Genomic DNA, 22,551 nt, shown 5'->3' on the forward strand with positions numbered 1-22,551 from the left:
AGTCAATGGAGTTCTCCCAGTGTGACCAGCAGACTGAAGCCCTGCCTGTGACCAGTGTTCCCAGTCTAATAAATACATGTTTTATTCTTTCAATTTTTGTGTATTTTTAAATATCTCAATCTGAAACCTTAGTGTATTAATACAGCTTATGTAATGAAATAAAAATAATTTACTCTGTTAGAATTATTTTCACTCTTGCTGTCAATAGCAGAGTTGATGTATACTGTAATATATTTTATCTGGAAAAAAAGTAAGAAAAATATGAAGTTTAATGTTTGACAATGACTGATTGTCATTTGATAAATCAGTAATTTATCTATAATATATTAAAAAATAAATACAAGAAAATAATTTGTTTCTCGTCTTGAAACGTTAAATGTGCATTAAATTATGGAATTATGTAAATATGTTCTGTAATTAAACACGGTAAATGTGTGTCTGTTCATCAATGTTGATATAAAAATTATCAGAATAATTTCTAACCAATAAAAACATTGTGCTCTTTATTCAGAAATTAAAACTATTAATCACATCAAAAGTTAGAAACTCTCTTTAGTCATTAAACACCAAGTGTATTTTTTAAAATTTTACTAGCTTGATTTCAATAAAACCATTCAGTTTTAACCAATCCATGCACTACTCCAATTTTTGTCCAGATTGACTTAAAAATTGAGCTAGCATTGTTAGAAGTTAACGTCAACAACTATTAATCAACAGGTTGATCGACTGTCTCTGAGGCAGGACTGAAGACATTATTTTACAAACAAAAAGTGTCTGTAACCATTTTTCTTTCTGTTTGTTTTTATTTGAACTGAATTTAATCATATTTTGTTGGGTGTTTCAGTAGAAAAAAAACATTTTGCAAGGCTAGTGAAGCCAGTTTAATACATCTTAAAGGTTGTCTTTTTTAATCAAAAGGTAATTGTAATCTGACAAAAAAGCTTTATTGGAACATATATCCTCATTTATTGAATGTGACTGTTTTAGTTTGTAAAACAGCATTTAAAGTTAATGTTGCCTACCAACATGGCGGTTTGTGACAGGCTGCGGGGTTTGTAATGTCACATGAGAAGTACGTACATGCAAATCATTTGTGGTCCATACATTGCCTACAAAAAGTACTTCAACCCCTTGGATGTTTTACTCCTTTATTGCCTTACAAATTATGACTGAATTTGGCTTTTTTGGGGGAAAAAAACAATTGAATGTCAAAGAAAACAGTTTTCAACAAAATAACTGAAATACAAAACATAATTTCAGATTCACTCCAGTCAAGTCAGTACTTAGTAAATGTATTCGCGTTATCTAGATTCAATTTCAGAAAATATTAAACCAAGTAAAGGCAAATCATGCATACATTTGAACTGTACATTTGAACATGTATCCACTAACAAAAATCACAAAATATTTGAAGAAAAATACAAAGTATAACAAACGAACGACTCAAACCTTTGTCTTTACTTATTTTCACATATTTGTGTGTACTCTAATGCACGTAGCTATGAGTGATTCTATTTCACATGCAGCTGTAACAAAAGTCGAACTTAAAAAAATCCACTGCAGTCTGAATGTAAAAGAACTGAAAACCATTGTTCTTAAAAAAAAATGAAATGCATTCAAAACAATTTTAACAAAATATTATGAAGACACTTTGACAATCTCACTGAAAAAAATAACCATTTTAAATCTTAAAGTAAAACTCCCAAAAATGATGAATTTCAAAAAGTATGTCAGCTAAACTTATTTGAAAGCATTATATGTGAATCATACAGGCTTCTCATCTGTACGAGTCTTCATGAAATTACTCCCCTTTCTAAACAAAAAATTACTAACTTGATACTTCAAGTTCGCATCACTTTGTCTCATATGTAGGTATTCTCTGACGTAGTAAAGGACATCTCTGCTCAAAAGCTTCTTAACAGAACATGCAGAAGAAAAGCGCCTAACCTGTATGCGTCTTCATGTGAACAGTTAACCTGCTTTTTATGGCATAGCTTTTCTCACATATTGTGCATGTGAAAGGCTTCTCCCCTGTGTGACTCCTCATGTGCAAAATTAAATGAGAATTATGAACAAATCCCTTCCCACAGGTCACACACAGGAATGGCTTTTCCTCTGTGTGATTTCTCATGTGGTAATTGAAACTACTTTTATTGTGGTAATCTTTACCACAGATTGCACATGAGAAAGGCTTCTCATTTGTATGAGTCTTCATGTGAAAAGTTAAGTTACATTTCACAGAGAAACTTTTTCCACAGGTCATGCATGAGAAAGGCTTCTCCCCTGTGTGACTCCTCATGTGACATATTAAATGAGACTTCCTAAGAAACCCTTTTCCACAGGTTACACATGAGAAAGGCTTTTCCTCTGTGTGATTTTTCATGTGGTAATTCAAACTACTTTTTCCACGGAAACTTTTACCACATATTGTACATAAGAAAGGCCCCTCATCTCTATGAGTCTTCTTGTGAACAGTTAATTCACATTTCTGAGAGAAAGTTTTTCCGCAGGTCACACATGAGAAAGTCTTCTCAACTGTGTGAGTTTTCATGTGATGTGTTAAAAAGGACTGTTTACGGAAACTTGCCTTGCAGGTCACACAGGAGAAGGGTCTCTCAGCTGTGTGAGTTTTGACATGATAAGCTAAACCACTTCTCTCACTGTAAGTCTTTCCACAGGTGGTACAGGAAAAAGGCCTCTCACCTGTGTGCCTTCTCATGTGATTTCTTAAAAGGCTTTTGTGACTGAAACATTTCCCGCAAGTAGAACATGAAAAAGGCTTCTCACCTGTGTGAGTTTTGATGTGCTCAGATAAATTACCTTTATGAGTGAACGTTTTTCCACAAGTCATGCATGAAACAGGTTTCTCACCTGTGTGAGTCATCATGTGATACCGTAACTGACTTTTCTGACCAAAACGTTTTCCGCAAGCAAGACATGAGTAACGTTTCTCACCTGTATGAATTATAATGTGAGAATTTAAAACGCTTTTATTGGAAAACCTTTTTCCACAGGTTGTGCATGAATAAGGCTTCTGATCTGAGTGAGTTCTCATGTGAGTATGTAAAGCTGAACTCTGACGGAAATCTTTTCCACAAACACCACATTTGAACCGCCTTTCCCCTGTGTGAGTTCTCATATGAAAATTTAAAGAAACCCTGCTACCATAGCTTTTTCCACAGGTTGCACATGTGAACGGTTTTTCTCCTGTGTGGGCTCTCATGTGCAGATTTAAACCACTTCTGCTATAGTAACGTTTTCCACAGGTTGTACATCCATACGTCTTCTCACGCATGTGATTTCTCATGTGTATCGTAAAACCCTTTTGTCCAGAAAAGATTTTATCACAAATTTCACAGGAATACAAACTGTGGCCTGGGAGGGTCCCTTTCTGCTGTTTGGTCTTCTGACATCTCTCAAGTTGTTTCTGATCATCTCTATTTTTTCCTTGAGTTTCAGAATCAATTTCTTCTTGATCCTGGTTCTCAACTTCAGGAGAATCAGTTTCCTGTTTTTGCACAAGCTGCTCTTCATCCTGACTGATGCAGAGTTGATTCTCTATGAATTGTTGATGTTCTGGTTCCTCTTGCTCCTGTTTTATCCCCAGAGGTTCTGGTTCCTCTTGATCCAAAGTGGAATTCCCATCCTGGTTAGTGAGCTCATTGGGAACCTCTTCCTCTTCTTTAACTACAACACATTGTGAGAGATCTGGACAAAAACACAAAATAAAAGTTTATAAAGAACACACCTTTCAGTTTCACTTATTAGAAATCAAGTTATCAATGAAAGAGTTGATTAATCTTTTCAACCCACTAAAGATTAATCCATACGTGGCCATTTTCTTAAAACCTGAGATTTCTTATGCATCAATAGGGTATTTTCTATAACATGAAGGACATTTTTTAATTTAAAAAAATGTGTTAACATTATTGTTAATAATACATTAGGTTTCTGGATACAAAAAAAGGTTAAAAAAAAGAACATATGAAGCACTGTCACCCATGAACAGTGAGGTAAAACTATCATTTAAGGACAGTAACATTTAAATTGTAACTAACACTTTCATTGTGTCAGCAACAACACTGACAAATTTAGGAAACTCCAGCAAAGTCAAGTCAAAATTATTCATATAGCACATTTACAAAAGCCTCAGCTGACCAAAATGCTTCACAAAAATCACAAAGCAATTATATAACAAAAAATAAAAGTGAAGTTTGATTAAAAAACAAAAACAAAAGGACAATTATAAAATGTGAAGAAAATACCTAAAACTAATAATATGAATAAAAAAATGACAGCTACAATTTACAGAAATATATATAAAAAAGTTGAATCAGTGAGGTACTAATATTCCCTCTTTCTTTAAATGGTTTTGAAGGCCAGAGAGAATAGATGCGTTTTTTTGAACAAAGATTAAACTGACCTACTGACTGAGAAAGCTCAACAGACAGAGGGAGATTGATCCGCAGTCTGGCTGCAGCCACAGAGATAATATGCTCTGTCTCCTCTGGGTTTTAAATGGGGGTAATAGATTCACACCTGCTTGTTTTCATCAGCAGACAGGCTGCAGCGTTATGTATGCTCTGCAGTGGCTGCAGGGAGCTCTGGTCCAACCCAAAATGCAAAAAATTACAGTAATCTAAATGTGATGTAATGAATGCGGAGATAGCCTCTCAAAATCAGGCAGAGGAAGATAAGATTTTATCTTAGCAAGGTTCCTCAGCTAAAAGAAACTGGCTTTCATGACAGTGTTAATATGGTTATCAAATGTAAACATAGGATCAACAATCACACCCAGATTTTTCTCAAATGGAGGACAAGGGGCCAACAACACTGTCATGTCCAAGCAGGGGATTGCATTTAAGTTAAAAAAAAATGTTCTTAGAAATGCCTGTACATCCTGCTGAAGACAATCCTCTAACATCTGTACAGCAGACCGGCTGTCATTAGTAGTCACAGGTAGATAGATTTGAATGTCATCTGCAGAGCAATGAAAAGAGACTTTGTGCTTTTCAAAAATACAACCAGAGGCAGCAACTACAAAGCAAAAAGAACAGGGGCAAATATCGACCCCTGTGGAACCCCAAACTTGGAGAAGAAACGGAGTAGGAATGCTTCCTAGTTTCACAGAAAAACTCCTGTTTGGAAGATAGGACAGGAACCAATTTACCGCATTTTCCGCACTACAAGGCGCACCTAAGAGCCTTAAATTTTCTCAAAAATCAGCAGTGCGCCTCACAATCCAGAGCGCCTTATGTGTGCACTGAATTCCAAAATCTGTCCCTGACAGAGAGACGTAAAGTGTACATTACTGGTACGAGCTGGCAGCGATAAACCAATCAGAGAACGGTATGTATACCACCGGTATGCTGCAAAACAACATTTGTTTTTCTCAGAACCCCCAAAATGGCGTAAGAGACATGTTTACGATAACTACAGGCTATCAGTTTAGGCCGTCATTCCAGGGGTATTAACGAAATAACTCCAACCGCTTGACATTGGTGTAAACAGAGCGTTCAAAGTGGAGTTGCGAGCGGCGTGGGAGCGATAGATGGCAGACTGCGAACACACGTTTACTAAGACGGGGAGGCAGCGCCGGGTGAGTTACGCCACCATGTGTGAATGGATTGTGGATGCCTGGGCTAATGTATCTACCTTAACTTTTGTCCGAGCTTTTGCCAAAGCCGGCATCATTGCTGAACAGCCACCTGGCAACGAGACTGACTCTGACAATGATGAGGGAACCTGGCATGTTTGATGGCAAAATTGCCCAGCTGTTCATTTCAGACACAGAAGATAATAAAAAAAAATAATGTGTGTATAGTAGAATAAAGTTCAACTAAACTCACTGTTTTGGTTCCGTGATCTTTTTTTGTTGTAGACCGTATGTGTTAGCAATCGCCTTATGGTCCAGAAAATACAGTAGTGCAGAACCTGGAATACCAACAGATGACTCCAGACGGGTCAGAAGGATCATGCTGTGATCCACAGAGGCAAAAGCAGCAGACAGAGAGAAAAGTAAAATAACTGCTGATTTTCCTGCATCAACAGTTTTAAAAAAAGATCATTTAAACTTTTAAAAGGGCAAAGTGGGTCCAGTCAGGCGTTTTGCACAGCTCAATGGTTGCCATGGAGATTGAAGGATTCCTCAAACATGCATGAAAGAATCAAGGCAACACTTCTGCTATGTTTTTGATGACATGATAGCTAAAACTGTATATTTTATATAACACTGCTCCTTTAAACAGTAGAAACATTCAACTGCCTAAGCTCCGTTCGGCCGAAGGAGGCGGTTTTAGGCAAAATAACACAGAACTAAACAAATTTACACGAAAATATCAAAATTTGCACAGAAACAATATTTAGACAGTTTGGACAAAAAAAGTTAATGAGGGGGTTAATTATGGTTTAAAGTAAACTGTCAGGTCGTCTTTTTTTAAGATGCAACATGATGCCACCACCATACTTCACAGTTCAGGTGGCACAAGCATCACCCTTTTTCCTCCAAATGTAACGATGACCATAAAGGTCCAAACGGTTCCAGTGTAGCTTCAGCAGACCACAGGCCATGTCTCCAAACATGACGATCTTTGACCCTGTGTGCAAACTTCAATCTGGTTTTTCTATGTTTCTTTTGGAGTAATGGCTTCCTCATTACTGAGTGGCGTTTAGCACAGAACAGGTTTTACTGTGCTAAACGCTAACCAGCTTTAGCCAACATCTTATGATTATGTCCTTTGTTCTGGGGTCAATCTGGACATTTTGGACCAAAACACTTTCATCTCTGGGACACAGATGAAAGTCTCCCTCCTGATAGGTATGAAGGCTGAACATTTCCATCATGTCTATACTTGTTTGAACTCATGAATGTGGCGCCTTCAAATATCTGTAAATTGTTCCCAAGGATGAATGAGATTTGTACAGCTATTCCTGATATGTCAAAAAAGAAGGCAGGGTGTTTCAGTTCTGGTGTTTCAGTTCTGGTATTATAATACATCTATGGGTTTCCCTCCAGTTTACTCAAATGTGTCAAAGGAAACCCAAAAGGTTTGACCCAAGTCAAACAGCTTAAAAAACAATTATCCCTGACCAAACATATGTAAACTTGTTCATTCAAATAAAGTTACAAATTTTTTTTTAAATATGTTCTTGCTAAATTTTCTGGCATTTAGAAAATAAAAATAATTGTGGTAATTCCAGTAAAACTAAGACAAGAAGCTTGGCCTGATTTAACTTCAGAAAGTGAAATATATATATATTTTTTCATTTGGTATATGTAAACTTCTGGTTACAGCTGGATGGTTGGATTGAATTGACTTTCTTACTGGAAATCTTTTGAGACTGTGAACTGATAAAGGGCATGGGCTACTTACTGGTTTCAAAACCACTGGTCAGAAATAAACTGCACCAGTCATAAAGCTGCTAGCTCTGCAATGAGTCCCCTGTTGATTCAGTCAGTTGTTACACATTTAAGCAGGAGTTTAATACAGCCGATGTTAGAGACAGTTGGGACATAATTATGTGCCTTTTTTGTTGTTTTTTATTCAGCATGATATAAAAAATAGCCTCTCAAGACGGTCGACCCTCTTGATACAATTGATAAGTCAGGTTTTTCAGAAGATGGCCGCTTCTCTGAACGATAGTCGATGGATAGGATCAATAAACTTTACATGAACTCATTAATATAGCCCTTTACTGCGGTTTCACAAAGTTCACACTTGGCTTTAAATGTTCTATTTGTGTATTTTAGTTTCTGAACTAGAGCAGAGTAAAGATGATGAAGGTAGTAGTTAGCCATTTTCCCAATCGGAAGCCAGCTTCATCTTCATTTGACGGTTGATCGTCCTAAGTATAAAATTTTTCCAGCAGTCATTTAGTTTGCTAAAACGTGAGGGTGTTTCATACCTATTTGGTATAAGATTATCTGGGGTGTCCGGGTGAAAACCAACAGTCTGTGCTGATCATCCATCTCCTCCAGAACCTGGCGATGATTTCTTTAAACTCTGAAAACGATTTTCCAACCGGAGTTAAACACTCGTTGATAAACTATTATTGAAACTGGGTTGAAGACATTTTTTTTCAATGAAAACACTCATGTATTTACCTAAAACGCCGAATCCGTCTTCAAACCACTTTCTAACAAAGGAAAAGCTAACCAGCTATCTGTGCTCCGTCTTTATTTCCCGTGTGTTTCACTGTGGCTCCACTGACGAAACAGTAAAAGACTTTAAGTTCCGCTTTAAATTTTATGATTCCCACTGAAACGCCTCCTTTACGATACATTTATATTTAGAATATTGTTGCAAAGTTTATTTATTTAAGGAACACAATTCACTAAATGAAAGAAACACAGATTAATTACACATTGTGAAGTTTTCCATACTTTATTTTTTGCATACAGGTAGTGAAAACACTAGGTTTAAGATGAAAATATTACACCAGACCAATAAAAAGACATTTTAATTAAGAAATGTGGGCTTGATGAAGAGAAAACAGCTTAAAAGTTTTTAAAATTAATTTTATTCTAATAAAAATGCCTCTCCCTAAAAAAGAAGAAAGGAACTCCAACTTAAAAAATAAAAAATGTTACTTTGTTTACGAGCAAATTAAGTTTGTCAAACTCAGTTTATTTATTTGGATAAACTTGATTTGATTACTCGTACCAAATTAACTAATTTTAAAAAATATTATCATCTGTTTTTTCTTTTTTTTTTCAATGTAATTGAAACATCTAATTTATTTAATTTGATTAGATGTTTAAGCTTGGACAATAGGACTTCATTTTTTCATATTGGCACATCAGATTGTGGTTTGAAAACAAATACAAATGTTATTTGTATTTGTTTTAAATAAAATCCACAAAGACTACTCAAAAAAGAGTGATAACCTGGGATGTATTTTGTAAAGTTAGTGGTAAAGATGCTGTTATGAATAATTATTACAATTTTAAAGTAAGAAGATAAATACAAAAGTGGAAAATACATTCTGATGAAGCTTGTAGTGAAACATAAAGTATCTTCTGAAAATAAACTTTAGAAAGTATTTTTTTAACCTTAAATGTTGTGTTTTCATTAGCTTTAAGTTGAAAACCATCAAATTAATTGAAATAAAAGCTTGAAAACATCAGACTGGGAATAATCTACAAAGCGTGTTTCACTCAGAGAATTCAGTCAGCAAAATAAAACAAAATTAATGTTTGTTTGTTTTTGTTTTTCATTTATAATACTGAAAAAGGTGACTCAGCGGGATTTGGAAAATTCAAAGCGGAACTAAACATCTTTAACAGTTTCCTCAGTGGAGCTACAGAGAAACGCACCGGAGATAAAACAGAGCACAGATAGCAGCGTTAGCATCGCCTTTGTTATAAGGTAGTTTGAAGACGAGTTTGTAGGTTTGATATATATTTGAGTGTTTGTAGTAACAGTGTCTTCAGTTCAGCCTCAGAGAAAATGGATTAACGAGCAGTTAATTCCTGCTGAAGAAACAGAGTTTAAAGAAATCATCGTCAAGTCCGAGGAAGACATGGATGCTCTGCGCAGACTGCTGGATTTCTCCAGATTACCCCTGATAATCTTACACCGAATAGGTAGGAAACACACTCACGTTTTACTGATGAGACAGGCTAAAGAAGGGGCTAAAGTGAGTTGGAGAAAAGTTAAAGGAAGTTGTTTGGGACGAAGCTAAACTCGGCTACCTATTTAAAGTACAACAAAGTAAATGACCCTGGAATGACAAATCTGCTATATCTTTATAAGACTGTGACACAAATCCACAAGAACATATACCACAATAGACACGTGATCAGAATAAATCAAAACTACGTCCCATAAAATGTTGAATAACCGCGCAGCACTCTGGGAGATGTAGTCAGTCGCTCCAGGAGAAAACATCACCCCTTAAAGTTGTAGTATGTAGCTCTTTGAAAAGAAAAAAACGTTTTCTAGGAAGAAAATAAAGGTTCTAAGAAGTTTAACACATTATTTAACACAATAATGTGTTAAAATTATTATGCTGTGACAGTATAACATGTTTTTATTTGTTTGTTTGTTTTTAAAGAGAGAGAGCTCCTTTGTCTTCCCCAAGTGCTCCTTTGTCCAATTACAGAAATTCACAACTCAATCAGAAACAACCAGTCTTAATGCTGTCAATCAACCTTGTGCACACCCACGTGCTCTCTGATACAATTCCGCTTGTTCACTGCAACGGAGCCTGCCATGAATGCTAAGGCTAGTTAGCATGGTTACTGATGATGGCGGATAAATGGTTTTGCAGGAACGGTAAGCTGTTTCTCTGCCATTAGCACATTTAGTGTTATTGCTTGGCAGTTCTAACACCCTCGCCCTGGGTCTGATTTGTTGTTTCTGACTGGTAGTGGCCAGAAATTACCAATAGCCATCTAAATCCTATTATTGGCTTCAGATGCCAATAATAGCACAAGGTGGAAGTAGATGAGATTGATCTTTTCACAGTTTGTCTCATATACTGTCACAACATAGTGACAGTTTTAACAAATATGGAAAAGATATTTTTGTAAAAGTTACGGCTTTAATGAACCATTCTAAGTAAAAGCTCTCGATATAAGCCAGCTCTGGCGACATTGACATTGGGGTGTATTGCCTGCCCACAGGCATTTGTTTTGCTTGTTTTTAACCTCAGAGTGGCGAACTTTCTGTTATTCCTATCTCGATTTGACACAGTGGAGGCTCCTGGACTTCTTGTATCTGTGCCGTCTGTCCCTTCTCTTTTTTCAGCCGTTACAAGCCAACAAATGACAGAACTTTGCACAATTTTTCCAAACAAGCCGAGTGAGTCGAGTATTGTTACTGATTGAAGATAATGTTAGCTAAATGATGACTAGTTAATCCATGCCAATATTTTTTAAGCTTCTTAGCAAGAATAGGCTACTAATTAACAGGTGGGTGGTTGAGTAACTTTTTGTAAAAAAAAAAATAAAAAGGTGCTTGTGTGTAGTTCCACTGCACTGTATTTCTAACTTTTACTAGAATAGATTGAGTTAGAAATGGAAACTTTAGATTCTTCCTGCAACGTATGAGCTAATGTTTATGCTAATCGGAGCATACTTACTCGGGATTTTCAACATGTCACTGTTTCCAACAAGGTTATTTTATTAGACAGGTTACATAAATGTTCCTGTATTTACATTAAATATACACACTGTTTACACATCTATTTACCTTTTGATCAGAAGAATATCAAGTTAATTTTCATACCAAATAAAGCCTACTTCGATGTGCCAAGTTATTAACTTTTTAACTTAAATTTCAAAGCTTTTTTTGTCTGTTTGTCCAGATCTTCCACAATGCTGTGAATATAAAAAGGAGGAAGTTTTCACTGAGCTCAGGAACCAGGATGGGAACTCCACTTTAGAGCCAGGCAAAACAGAACCTTTGGTGATAAAAATAGAGCAAGAAGAACCAGAGCATCTGGAGATAAAACATGAGCAAGAAGAACCAGAGCATCTGGAGATAAAACATGAACAAGAAGAACCAGAACATCTGGAGATAAAACATGAACAAGAGCCAGAACATCTGGAGACAAAACATGAGCAAGAAGAACTAGAGCATCTGGAGATAAAACTGTTCAAAGTGGAAGACAATCAACCCTTCTTCAGTCCGGATGAAGAGCAGCTTTTGCTGAAGCAGGAGACTGGAGACATTTTGGTGACTCCTTCTAATGTGCAAAGAATCAGTGATGAAACAGAACCAAACAGTAACCAAAAACTGCAAAGGAAACATCACCAAGACCAAAATTTATTTGCCTGTAAAATCTGTGATAAAATCTTTACCTTAAATAGTAAACTGACTAAACACAGGAGAAGTCACTCAGGGGAGAAGTCCTATTCACGTAAAACCTCAAGAAAAAGTTTAGATCTTGACAATACAACTCATACAGAAAAGAAGCTTTCCTCATGTGTTATTTGTAGAAGAAGTTTCAGGAACAAAAGTAATTTAAACAATCATATGAAAATTCACAGACCTCAGAAGACTTTCTCATGTCCAACCTGTCAAAAAACGTTTACCCAAAAAAGTAATTTAACTACTCACTTGAGGATTCACACAGGCAAGAAGCCTTTCTCTTGTGTGACCTGTGGAAAAAAATTCAGAAACAAATCTCATTTAATTTCTCACATGAGAATTCACACTGGTGAGAAGCCCTTTACATGTATGACTTGTGGAAAAAGTTTCACTCAAATAGGTCATTTAGGTACTCATATGAAAAGTCACACAGGTGAAAAGGCTTTCGCATGTACGACTTGTGGAAAACAATTTAGGGAAAAAAGGGGTTTAACTTCTCACATAAGAAGCCACACAGGTGAGAAGCCTTTCTCATGTGGCACCTGCCGAAAAGGTTTCTTCACAAAAGATGGTTTAAGTTATCACATGAGAATTCACAAAGGTGAGAAGCCTTTCTCATGCAAGAGCTGTGAAAAAACGTTCACCAGTAGAAGTTGTTTAGCTTCTCACATGAGGACTCATACTGATGAAAAGCCTTTCTCATGTGGGACCTGTGGAAAAAGTTTAAGTAGCAGATCTCATTTTACGTATCACATGAAGACTCACACTGGTGAGAAGCCTTTCACATGTTGTACTTGTGGAAAACGTTTCATTCAAAAAAGTCATTTGGCTACTCATATGAAAGATCACACAGGGGAGAAGCTTTTCACATGTGGGATCTGTGGAAAAGGTTTTAGTCTAAAAAGTTGTTTAACTATTCACATGAGAACACACACAGGTGAGAAGCCTTTCACATGTGGGACCTGTGGAAAGTGTTTCTCTACAAAAGATGGTTTAAACTCTCACATGAGGATCCACACAGGTGAGAAACCATTCTCATGCAACTGCTGTGAAAAAAACTTCACCAATAAAACCAATTTAACTTTTCACATGAGAAGTCACACAGGTGAGAAGCCTTATGCATGTATGACATGTGGAAAGAGTTTTAGGGTAAGAAGTTCTTTAACTATTCACATGAGGACTCACACAGGTGAGAAGCCTTTCTCATGTATGACTTGTGGAAAGAGTTTTAGTGCTAGAAATTGTTTAACAATTCACATGAGAACTCATACAGGTGAGAGGCCTTTCTCATGTGTTAAATGTGAAAAGAGTTTTAGGGAAAAAGGGGCTTTAACTACTCACATGAAAATTCATACAGGTGAGAAGCCTTTCTCATGTGAGATCTGTGGAAAATATTTCACCAATAGAAAGAGTTTACCTGTTCACATGAGGACCCACACGGGTGAGATGGCATAATGTGAACCTGAAGTACCAAGTTGCTCTGTAATTGATCTTGTATTCTGTACAACTGACTAAAGGGCCAATGTTGTCCAAAAGGTCACCCCTTCCCTTCGACTCAGCTCCTTCAGACTAGCCAGGAGTAATTTTGCAAACACCTAGTGGAACTGCACATCTTTTTGAGCTCATATGAGCTACTGCTTAGTACAACGCTGGTAAAAATGTTGCTAAAGGTTTAATAGTGGGGCGATGTTATGATGACTTCCTGAAGATGGTGTTTCAGAAGGAGCAAGAGTTTTATAAAAAGACAGAGGCCCAACTTCAAGGCATTAAATTACAAAGTTTTTTTATATTTGATATAGATAGCATTTTATAACTGAAGGTAACATGGATACTTTATTGTGCTATAAAATGACACTATATGCCTGGAAAACATAATGTTGCCCCTTTAAAATGTAGCATCTTAGATTGAAAAAAAGGCTTTTCAAGTAGCTTAAGCTGAAATAATTAAGTTCTTCTGATAATGTCACATTTCTAAACTTATTTAAGTGAAAACCAATTAAAGGAATGATGGATCTAAATTATTTTAAGAATCACATCTGTAAATCTTTTGAAGTCTTCTGTTTTTATGCTTTATTGTATCTACACTGTTTTTGTTCAGTTATTATAGCGATAACTGTATCGATTGATAAATCACAAAATAGTTGCCCATTTGGATTGATTAAAAGCTAAATATTACACATTACTTGAATTATTTTCTCTCAGTTTGAAATACTGCCGATTATGCTGGGTTTCCTTAGATATAAACTTTTTAAGCTACTTTGAATAATTAACTGAACTTACTATAATGTGTCATAACTAGAATCAACTGAAATGTTTGTGATTGAATTGAAATTAATTTTTTGGTAAAGTTTGTTGAGACGACATTTGCTATGAATTTACGCAATATAAGCAAAACTGAATTACATTTTTTTAAACATCTTTCTTGATTTAATTCTTCTTAAAGGTACTCTAAATTGTATGTTTGTCTTTTACACAGTTTGGGTTTGAAAAGTTTTTTATTTTCTTAACATGTTAGAAAATGTATTGACAAATTTCTGATACAAAAATGGAAGTGAAAAACATTGTATTTGTAATTCTTATGTAATAAACTAAATTCACCATCAACATGGTCGTCTTCTTTCAGATTAGCAGCAGGACTCGTATAATAGTAAATTCCTGCTGTTTGTCCATCCGGATTTGCAGCGTTTGCACCTCAGCTCCTCTGAGAACCCTTTCGAAAAATGAATTTAAGTATATTTTAAATATGCTATAATTTTCTGAAATACATTATTAGTTTGTTATCAAGAGGATATACTTATTAAGATTATATTAAAAATGTAAAACAATAAAAAATTTAAAAAACTTCTAATACACTAAAAATGTATTCTGATATACTTTCTAAAAGTATAAATTGTCTAAGCTATACTTTAAATTCTGATTAAATATATTACTAAAATTACACTTTGGGATAATCCTCTTAAAAATACAGTTTACATGTATTTGTAAAAATTTATATTTCAAATCCACAATTTAAAAATATATTGCAAATATATACAAACAATACATTTCTGAAGTTGCACTTTGGGTAATATTTTCAAATGGTTTATGTATATATTGTTTTTAAAACTTTAATACATCTCAAAATAAATCAGTCGGTCACTGTTAAGCCATTTATGCTGTTCAAAAGTACAACTGTTGAATTACAATCATTTCTGACCACTCCCTGATGTTCCTGACCTCATATGCATCAAACTTGACCCGGGTGCCAAACTTTTATGAGGTTCATTTTGGTTTGTTTTAACATAGGAAGCTACCCTGAGACTCTTAAAGTCCTGGGATCGACTTTTGCACATAGTTCATTAAGCTTAGTGAAGCTCATACATATACTTATATCCAAATAGCATTACTTTTAGTGTCATATTAAAGAAACAACAAAATCAAGGTGTTGATACTGTTTGAAGCCTGATGCATACTTATTCAACAGAAGCCATATATGCAAAGAACAAATGGTCTCATAAGCCAATTGTCAGCAGAAACTAAGGAGCAGAAGTGTCTGCATTTAACAGGAAACTGTTTTAACAGGAAAAGGATTAGCCGCCTACCTCGCCTCAGGGCTGAAGCAGGATGCTGCTTGGACTTACATGTCGCAGTTCAAGGTCAGTTTTTAGCACCTATGAATAGAGAAAAAGACATCAGCTAGAACATTGGCTGATCATAGGGAAAATATTGACACCCACCCTTGCAGGATATGCAGTTAATAACTTGTAGATACATCTCTGATGCATATGAGGTACATCACACCTTTTAATTTCTTGGAATAAGGAACTTGGTTGTCAGAAAGTTCTCAGAGTTGGTTGACATGCTGATGTTTTGCAATCGTTTCTACTCACACCTGCGTGTGTGACAGCCTTGTTCCGGAGGTCAACTGAAAGTTTTCTCCAACACAACAACAAAAAAAAAAAGATTTTAAATGTACAGTAAAGGTATTTTTGCTTTCCAAAGTTGGGTGTTTCCATTTGGGTGTTCAAATGTGTTTTATGACTTGTTGAAAACAGAGCAAAATTAGATGGTGTAATGCATGATACTAGGCAGGCTATAGGTGGTAAGGTAGTCAAAATAATAAATACCAGGATGTTTGTTTATTCTGGCCTAAATTTTAACCAGTGGTTTTATAATCAATGATATTTCCTCAACCTATATAAAAAGAACCACAGACAATGTCACTTAGTTTTTCAGCCAGACTCTTGCAAGAGGGAAAGTACAGAGAATCAGTTTCTGCAAGCCGATCACCGTGCGTTCTGACGCTCTTCTGCTGAAGCTTGTCTTTTATTAGCAAGGAAGGGAGAGAATGCAATGTGTGAGAATGAAAGCAGCATTTTGTCTTAATAGCAGGGACGGGGGACACCGAAACTAAATTCTGCACACAGACAGTTTCACCACTACGGAGTATCTCAAGAAGATAAGACCCCACCTGCAAAAACATGCTCAAGGTTAAGGGAAAGTTTATCAAGTTCTTTCTCTCTATGGTGAGAAAACTAAAACCTTTAAATGAAAATCAAACTAGTCATATAAAACTATTAATGTAGTAACAAAACATAATAATTCTAACAATCAACATTAAGTGTCCTTAATCCTCTGAATCTCCTCCTGCCAATCCACCACATTGCATTAGTCATAGTGTTGAGACTCAAAGTAGCTTTAATGTATCAGAGCTTTTTGCTGTAGTTTGACTCCACAGGTTATTCCATTTTCTTGCTGGAACTTTGCTGTTTGTCAGCAGCAAAGTTTCCTGCGACAGGAAACTCAGGAAACTGAGTCAGTTTCATATAAGGCTCAAAGTAGGAAGATGTTTTAATGGAAAATCGTGTTTTAGTCCAAAAACAATGCAGTTTTATAACATATGAGGAAAAAATGTGCTGCAGGTTTATTGTTTTCAATCAAAATAAATTTTCTTTTTCAGATTTTGCATTATATCTTCTAATATTTATCAGATCTTTAATAACTCCAAATAAAAGCGCATCACAGTAGTTCATGCTGCTGAAGCCTTTAGACTGAAAAAGTGTGTAAATTTGTAGTTCGATCAGGGCCGGCCCAAGGCATAAGTAAGCTAAGCAACCCCACTTTAAAACAGGGGAAACGGTATCTGATGGGTAATATTGAGCATTAAATTGCATTGCCCTGTTTTTAATTCATATAGCACTATGCTATCTATCTATCTATCTATCTATCTATCTATCTATCTATCTATCTATCTATCTATCTATCTATCTATCTATCTATCTATCTATCTATCTATCTATCTATCTATCTATCTATCTATCTAATTATAATGTATACAACATATATAAAATATATATTATTTATTATAATTATAATATGTATAACATATATATTTATTATAATTATTAGTATTATTACTATTAGTTTCCCGCAAAAACGTGAAGGTGTGACAACTTTGCCGAAACATGTTGTTTGAGCTTTCACGGTGTCCCCTCAGACAAGCGCGCCGAACAAGCGCGTGCTTGCTACGCGCGCGCTTTCTCAGTGCTCATCACGAGCACGCGCGTATTTTGCCACGTGGGCGGAGCTGGGCGGAACGGCAAGACGACGCAGGGGGAACCATAGACATAATATAAGCATAGACGCCTCATGGACCGCTCCGGCGCAGGAAATACGGCGGCCATCTTGGAGCGGTATATCCTCCTACTTTGCTCAATCAAAACAGCAGAAGATGCCTCAGCACTGAGGGATATTGTTGTTCTGGTCGATGGATTATTGATGTGAGGGCTCCACAGACAACATTTCACAAGTAAGATGGACATATTATTGTGTATATATTGTGGTTAGAATATTACTTTACTGTATTTATGTCCACCGGCGAGATACCAGCTAATATTAGCTACAGTGCTTGGTGTGATACGGGTTCAGCCCCGCTATGAAGGCTAACTGAGATTCCGTAAATCTAAAAAAATTAATTATTCTCTAACTTTGACTTAGATTATCTGACACAAGAGCCTGTATTAGAAATGAAACAATATAACACATATTATAAAACTTATATTATGTGTTATAACATTCACCGGCAAAGTTTACACAGGTGGTAAAGACTATTTATATTCTTTCACTCTGTCAAAAGTAAGATACATCCTAAATCTAGCGTTTTTGTTTTGAAAGTTTCCTAAAGACACGATGTGAGGAAGAAGAGGGAGATATCTATAAAGAGAGACGGATTCACTGCAGCACGGATGAATCTCACATCGGATTTTGGACTCGTCGGCTGAAAAACGTAAGGTTATGCATATAACTACTGTTCCCTGAAGGAGAGGAACGAGGTACAACACATAGAGTATGGGATATCACGCCCCCGCGTGGCCTAACTGAAGACACCTTTAATCACGCCTTTAGGCAAATGACGTGTGATGACGGGTGGCAGGCCCCGCCTGCATATAAATACACCCCCATCACAGTCATTATTCAGTTCGATGGCCGCTCTTCACCGAGCCAAGCTGAAACAGCGGGGCAGAAAAAGGTGTTGTACCTCGTTCCTCTCCTTCAGGGAACAGTAGTTATATGCATAACCTTACGTTCCCTTTCAGTCGATTCACTCGGTACAACACATAGAGTATGGGACATATATACACGCCCCGCAGAGCAGCCATCAAACCCGAGACAAATGCACTGAGTTAATTTGAAACCTCCAACCCAGCAGAAAGAACAGAGTGAGCCACAGAAGGGGCTGTCACATCCAGACGATAAAACCGAACAAAAGTGTGCGGTGAAGACCAGCTGGCTGCAGCGCAGATGTTACTCACAGGGACCCCTCTGAAAAGGGCCCAAGATGCCGCTACAACCCTGGTTGAATGTGCTCTCACACCATGAGGTAAAGGGAGGCCCTTGCTGTTGTAAGCAAGAGAAATAGCCTCCACGACCCAATGAGAGAGTCTCTGTCTGGACAGAGCCTTTCCTCTAGCTGGATTGGCAAAACACACAAACAGCTGATCACACAGTCGCACATTCTGAGTGTTATTGATGTAAAGACACAGTGCACACACAGGGCACAGCAAATGCAGCCTACCTTGCTCTTCAGAAGCAAAAGGAGGGGGATAAAAACTAGAAAGCTCAATGGTCATTGTGCTGTAATCCGAAGGAATCACCTTAGGGAGATATGCCGCATTTGGTCTTAAGGTGACCTTTAAACCATCAGCTGAAAACTGAACACAAGAGGGGTGCACTGAAAGTGCATGCAGGTCCCCAACCCGTTTTGTAGTTGCCAAAGCAAGAAGCAGAGCTGTCTTGTATGATAGAAATTTCAAATCAACCGACTCAAGGGGCTCAAATGGAGTGCTACAAAGAGCATCCAAGACCACAGTGAGATTCCAGGAAGGAACGCTAAATTTTATCCCTGGTCTCAGCCTACGGACCCCTTTTAAAAAATGCACAGCCATGGGATGAGCACCTGGCGTCCCTCCATCAAGGCCAACATGACAAGCTGAGATAGAAGCCAAGTAAACCTTAATTGTGGAGAAAGACAGACCTTTATCCACCAGCTCCTGTAGAAATGTCAAAATATCCACAATGGAGCACTGGAAGGGGGAAATGTTTTTGCTGTGACACCACTGTTCAAAAACACGCCATTTATATGCATATAAACCCCTCGTGGAAGCTGCTCTGGAACTCTGAATGGTTGCAACAACATCTAAAGGAAGGCCTCTAGCTAACAAGCTGGACCTCTCAGCAAGTAGGCATGCAGCATCCATAATTCTGGATGTGGATGAAATACTTCCCCCCCTGCCTGGGAGAGGAGATCCTGACGGGTGGGGAGTTTCCAAGGCTCTGCTACCAGCAAGCTGATTATTTCTGCATACCATGACTTTGCTGGCCAGCGAGGGGCCACCAGAATCAAGGATAGGCCCCATCTGCGTACTCTGTCCAGTACTGGCAGAATCATTTCCACTGGGGGAAATGCATACAGAAGCACATTGGGCCATGAGTGAGCCAGGGCATCCACTCCCAGTGGAGCACTGTGATCCGTTATGGAAAAGAATAGGGGACAGTGGGTGTTGGCTTTGGTGGCAAAGAGATCCACTGACGCTTTGCTGAACCGCTGCCAAATCTGCATCACCACGGATGGATGAAGTCTCCACTCCCTCACCAGTGGGCCTCCCCTGGACAGCAGATCTGCTCCCAAATTCAGGTGCCCAGGAACATGAGTTGCTCTGACAGACAGAAAATGAACGCTGCACCATTGCAATAGTTTGTGAGAATTTCAGCAAGGGAAGTGAATGAGTGCCCCCTTGTCTGTTTATGTAGGACACCACAGTGGTGTTGTCTGTCCTTATCAGAACATGCTGGTTCATCAGAACCCTGCAAAAATGTCTCAGAGCCAGCAGGACCGCCCGCAGCTCCAGGTAGTTTATGTGGAGCTTTGATTGGGTTAATGTCCAGACCTCTCTCACCGCTACTCCATCGCACATTGCCCCCCACCCCTTCAGAGAGGCATCCGTGGACAATACTTTGCGAAAGGAAACCCTGCCGATTGGAGACCCACGGTACAGCAGTCCGGGCTCCCTCCACGGGCGAAGGGCTGACATGCAAGCAGCAGTTATCGTCAACCTTCTGTGCAGGTGCCGTGACGTGCATAGCCGGTGAAAGCGTGTCCAGCGCTGCATCTGACGCATTTTTTAACAGTCCGAGCGGCACCACTGCCATCATGGACGCCATCATTCCCATCAGCTGTAAGACAGTCCGGAAGCGCAGTTTGCACCCCAACTGAAACTGAGCGAGGCACCGATGAAAGGCGGTCACACGGTGCTCCGAGAGACAAGCTCGAGCTGACAGGGAGCATATTTCCAGCCCCAGGAATGAGAACTGTTGACTCGGGTTCAGTGAACTTTTCTGAAAGTTTACCGAAAAACCCAGGGCTTGAATGTGGGACAGCACCTGCAGCAGCTGTTCTGCCGCTTGCTCTCTGGAACTGGCTATTAAAGCCCAGTCGTCCAGATAAGCTAGAATGCGAATTCCCTTTTCTCTGAGAGAAAATGGAAAACGCTGCCTCCACAATTTTCGTAAATGTGCGAGCGACAGACCGAAGGGTAAGACCAGGTACTCGTACGCTATTCCCTCGAAAGCAAACCTCAGAAAACGCCTGTGTTCTGGGTGTATTGCTACGTGAAAGTAAGCATCCGTCAGATCGATTGTTGCAAACCAATCGCCTGGGCTGACAGCATTCAAAAGCTGTCTCAGCGTCAACATTTTGAATTTGTACTTGCGAAGGTGCTTGTTTAACACTCTTAAATCCAGGATGGGACGTAGCCCACCCCCCTTCTTCGGAACAACAAAATAGCGGCTGTACCAACCTCTGTTTGCTTCCGAAGTGGGAACCACACGCACTGCTCCTTTTGCTAACAACGTGTTTATTTCGTCTCTCAGAACTTTCCCTGCTTCGGACCCTACAGTTGTGTTTATAACTGCTTGGAACCGGGGGTCTTATCCGGAACTGCAACTGGTAACCCGTAGCAACGGTCCTTTCTAACCATGGGGAAAGTGCGCATGCACGCCACAGAGGTACGTGTGCAGCCAGACAGCTGACCTGACGCACTGTTGGCAAGGGGGTGCTGCCCTCTGCTGGAACGGAGAGGAGCAGCTCCGTTTGACTGTTGTGCACGTTGTGGCACACAATGTTTTGATTTTGATATTTTGGCAAGGGAATTGCACTCTTTATTGAAACATGTGGAACAGTTACATAAGCATTCCGAACATTTTCTCTCGTTTTTTTGAGAAACATTTAACCCACTTGAACCTGGGGCTGAAAGTGCAAACAGTGTGTGCGTTGGGTTGTTGTGCTTGGGAGACTGTGTTAGGAAAACGCAGCGCCTCTTGGGGCTGGGACCCTGAACAGAACAAACAAGATGCCTTTTGCGCATAAACGAATGAGCAGCAATCAGGTCTCCCTGCTTCTGATGCCCCTCTTCTGTCACGCCGTCTCACGTCGTTAGGATGACTGAGGCTTTTTCTTTCGAGACGTCAAATCTCGTTGAAAACCCAGAGGAGGACCTTTGCTCCAAGCCGACTGGCGGGGACTATGCTTTTTTGACGGTTCTGAAACTGTAGCGTTGAGAGCTGCGGGCGGTGCTGCTCTCTTTGGTGGCGCCGGTGCCGTAACCCGCTTGCGTGCGCTCATATTGGGCCTGGACCTAGCGTCACGTCTGGGAATGATGCAACGAAGAGCTTCAGTTTGCTTTTTCTTAAGCTCAAACTTAGCTTGGATTGCATCAAGGGATTGTCCAAAAAGCCCATCCGTAGACACTGGCTCGTCCAAGTATATGGCCCTGTCCCTATCGGTGACGTCAGACAGCGTTAGCCATAGGTGTCTCTGAGCAACCACTGTGGAAGCCATCCCTCTCCCCAGTGACAGCGCCGCACAGCGGGATGTGCGGAGAATATAATCCGCAGTGACTCTGATCTCTTTTAAGAGGGGAGTCAGATGGCTATCAGGAGGCATCTGAACTCCTAGCTCGGACAAGCACATAGCTTGATATGTCTGAAGCATGGTGGCCGAGCTCAGGGCGCGAGCAGTGGTTGCTTGAGCGCGATAGGTCTTCTCCAACTGGGACGCGGAAAACCTGCATTGTTTTGAGGGTAGGGTGGCAGCGCCGCCCACACCCTGGTTGTATGATGGCGCCAGGTAAGCTGCCAAGGACGCCTCCATTGTTGGTAAATTAACCAGACCGGCTTTGTCGGCACCCTCCAGGTCCAC

At 38.8% G+C, this 22,551-nt stretch overlaps 2 protein-coding genes across 3 annotated transcripts; one reads left to right on the plus strand and one right to left on the minus strand.

Annotated features, from left to right (window-relative positions):
- Positions 1–1,131: 1,131 nt before the first annotated feature.
- LOC106916131 (uncharacterized) lies at positions 1,132–8,199 on the minus strand. Its single transcript, XM_014984203.2, has 3 exons — positions 8,105–8,199; positions 7,906–8,003; positions 1,132–3,708 (listed from the first exon to the last, which is right to left on the minus strand). Exons 2-3 carry the CDS (start codon positions 7,967–7,969, stop codon positions 1,943–1,945), a joined length of 1,830 nt encoding a protein of 609 aa, XP_014839689.2. The 5' UTR covers positions 7,970–8,003; positions 8,105–8,199; the 3' UTR covers positions 1,132–1,942.
- Positions 8,200–9,302: 1,103 nt separating this feature from the next.
- Positions 9,303–14,420, plus strand: LOC106916130 (uncharacterized). 2 transcript variants are annotated; one of them, XM_014984201.2, is made up of 2 exons: positions 9,303–9,586; positions 11,311–14,420. In XM_014984201.2, exons 1-2 carry the CDS (start codon positions 9,523–9,525, stop codon positions 13,269–13,271), a joined length of 2,025 nt encoding a protein of 674 aa, XP_014839687.2. In that variant the 5' UTR covers positions 9,303–9,522; the 3' UTR covers positions 13,272–14,420. The 2 variants fall into 2 exon arrangements, with proteins under 2 accessions (XP_014839687.2, XP_087865973.1); XM_088009847.1 differs by lacking the exon at positions 9,303–9,586 and adding an exon at positions 10,099–10,277.
- The last annotated feature ends 8,131 nt before the right edge of the window (positions 14,421–22,551 follow it).

The sequence above is a fragment of the Poecilia mexicana genome, unplaced genomic scaffold (assembly GCF_051168715.1).
Source record: "Poecilia mexicana isolate PSO_F unplaced genomic scaffold, ASM5116871v1 scaffold_11, whole genome shotgun sequence".
Taxonomy (NCBI): Eukaryota; Metazoa; Chordata; class Actinopteri; order Cyprinodontiformes; family Poeciliidae; genus Poecilia; species Poecilia mexicana.

What these genes read in the sequence shown, in the direction of transcription:
- LOC106916131 (XM_014984203.2), bottom strand. Translation starts at nt 7,969, where the DNA reads ATGGATGATCAGCACAGACTGTTGGTTTTCACCCGGACACCCCAGATA. An exon ending in GATAATCTTATACCAAATAG is followed by an intron (nt 3,709 to 7,905) that starts GTATGAAACACC and finishes GTTTTTGTCCAG; the next exon opens with ATCTCTCACAATGTGTTGTA.
- LOC106916130 (XM_014984201.2), top strand. Translation starts at nt 9,523, where the DNA reads ATGGATGCTCTGCGCAGACTGCTGGATTTCTCCAGATTACCCCTGATA. An exon ending in GATAATCTTACACCGAATAG is followed by an intron (nt 9,587 to 11,310) that starts GTAGGAAACACA and finishes CTGTTTGTCCAG; the next exon opens with ATCTTCCACAATGCTGTGAA.